The sequence below is a fragment of the Dendroctonus ponderosae genome, unplaced genomic scaffold, assembly GCF_020466585.1.
Source record: "Dendroctonus ponderosae isolate FM_Combo_2020 unplaced genomic scaffold, Dpon_F_20191213v2 Dpon_F_20191213_2, whole genome shotgun sequence".
In the NCBI taxonomy this organism is placed as follows: Eukaryota; Metazoa; Arthropoda; class Insecta; order Coleoptera; family Curculionidae; genus Dendroctonus; species Dendroctonus ponderosae.
Window position 1 is genome coordinate 3,396,228 of NW_026018165.1, and position 2,512 is coordinate 3,398,739.

Sequence of the window (2,512 nt, forward strand, 5' to 3'; positions counted from 1 at the left end):
TAAATTAAATAAAAGTGTATAAAACATTTTGATATTTATTTTAAATTAAATAAATAAACGGGAAATTGAACAAACCGTTCGGGTTCCCAACATAATCACAACTACGAGATATTTCTCTTAGATAGGGTAATTCAAATATTGTAGGGTCATACGTTCAGGTCAAAATAACGTTTATTTTTTCTAATAAAATTGGCTTTCTTAATAGTTTTCATTTGTTGCCTTCAAAATATCAAAATACAAAATGTTTAAGTTATTTCAGAAGTAATGTTTTCTAATAGCAAAAAGGATAGATCTAATAGCATTTGCAAGGAAGAAAGTCACTCAGTGTAAGCAAAAAAGCAACAAACAAACCAGTGCTGAGCAAACAAATGCTACAACTTTTATTTGTAACATTTACCTGAAATATTTTTTTTTAATTGTATCAAAGTCTTGTTTTAACGTTTAACCTTCCCACTTAAAAATAATATAATAAACCTAAAGTTATATATTTGAAACAGCCGTTACATCTTCTCAAACGATACGCAAGTCAGTCGTTTTCGATACCTCCGTTATCATTCATCGAAAAAACAACATATAGGCATCGCTATGATAAAGTATCGAAACATAATTATTCAGCAAATAACCAATAGCCGAAAAAGATTAATAATACTGCACTGCTCAACAAAACGAACGTTGCACAGCCAAATTTGCACAAATAAATTCTGCTTACTGTTTTTGAATCTTTATCTAGTTCAATTATTTTTCTGCCAGTCCGTGGTTTTGCAAAAATTAAGTACTTAAAATAGAAATTCAAACATTGCAAACTTACTAAATCTTCGGCAGGCTTAAACTAAATCTTCAACTGAGTTGAACAAAAAAAAGTTTTTTTGTATTTCAACACCCAAGACAATATCGAAAAGGTTTTTCCAATCATTTTTATTGGTATTGCAGTGATAACATTTTTAAATAAAAAGGTAAGCAAAAAATTGAGGTCTATCTTTATGCTTTGGTGTTGAAATCGATTAAAACGTTTTTACTTTTGGTGAACAGGAAGCATACTAAACTTTCAGAAATTTTGAATTGTTTGATTTTGAACCCTGTGGAAAATTGATCTAAAATACGCATTTTTTTGCAAAAGGATAAACTGACTCCAAAATCATCCGACTAGAAAATCGTTGAAACCAAAATAGCTCGAATCAATCAGAATTTATCCAGTTTCAAATGTAGGTCAAATTTAGTCACCTTTAACGTTCATTTTTGTTGAGATGAGTTTTATTTAGAAAATCATGTTTTATGTTTGTTCTACTTTATCATCCCACAAATATTACTGAATAAAAAACATTATGTATCATACGAAGGGTTTAAAAACAAATTCAATCCTGTGAAAATAGATTAAATACTTACTGACATTATCTGATATAGTTGTATTGGGGGGCTCAATTTTCACTTTAATGTCAGCTGTGGCACTTTTAGGCCCTGCTGATTTGGGCAGATTTACACACTCTTTTGTCAAATGATCAGCCAAATCCACTAAATCTTCACAGGGTTCCTTACAAGAAGGACAATACAGATTATCAATATTATCTATCATGCCCAGGATGTGGTTGTTTAACTCCAGGTGGGACGAAAACTGTTCACTACAGCATAGTGGACAAGCAAGTGAGGCCATTATTAGTGTATGGCAACGGTTAACTTTGTTTTTTAGAAATATTGTTTATTGAAAAAACTAGAAAATAACCCGATAAAAGTTTGGTTACAAATTTAAATATATTCGTACAACTTCACGTTGGTTGAATATCAAGATGAACGATTCACGAGAAGTTGGATTAATATGGCGTGGGAACGGCATGAACCAGCTCAGCTTTATCATGGTTACCAACAGAATTTGGTTATTTGTAGAACGTCAACTGTCCTCGTTATTTTGAGAGATAGATTGTGTCTGGTTGGATAAATATTATATTATTTTTGCATTTAGTGCTTTCGGATAATTATTTGCCATTGCAGGAAATTTGCAATTTTACTGCTGTCCGCTGAGCAAATTATTAAAATTCCCTACAAATATTTTGCATATTTCTTTTTTTCTACGCATTTTCGATCAAATTTACCAAATAATAACTATAAACAGTTAGCAAGAACTTTTTATATAGAAAAATTATATTCACCAGTTCCTAAACGTTGCATGCAGTTCAAATTTAAAAACATTGAAATTTGACAATCTCGTGATAAAAAAGATTTTGCTTTATTGCTGTGTAAAAATTTGTCGATTAGTACTGTAATTCTATCAAGCAAAGTGCGTTTGTTGAATTCGAAAATTTCTGGAAACTGACGATAATGGCGAAGTTGAGGCTTATAAAAATGATTTAAAAATTACTTCGATTATTTAATATGAGATATGCTACAAAGTCTCTCTCAATTTTAAAAACAAAACCATTAGTCATATTAAATAATATATTAAATCAGTCTTTTTTAAACTTTCCAAAATATACATGTTTTTACAGATTAAGACTAATTAAGACGCTTTTGCAATAGCTAT

At 30.1% G+C, this 2,512-nt stretch overlaps 1 protein-coding gene across 1 annotated transcript in view; it reads right to left on the bottom strand.

Moving 5' to 3' along the window:
* Positions 1 to 2,512, bottom strand: part of LOC109541355 (zinc finger protein 878) — a 9,618-nt gene extending 7,106 nt beyond the window's left edge. Inside the window, exon 1 of the mRNA XM_019910208.2 lies at positions 1,384 to 2,512. Within this exon, the coding sequence (XP_019765767.2) occupies positions 1,384 to 1,648 (265 nt within the window). The 5' untranslated portion in view covers positions 1,649 to 2,512. The remainder of the gene's footprint in view (positions 1 to 1,383) is intronic.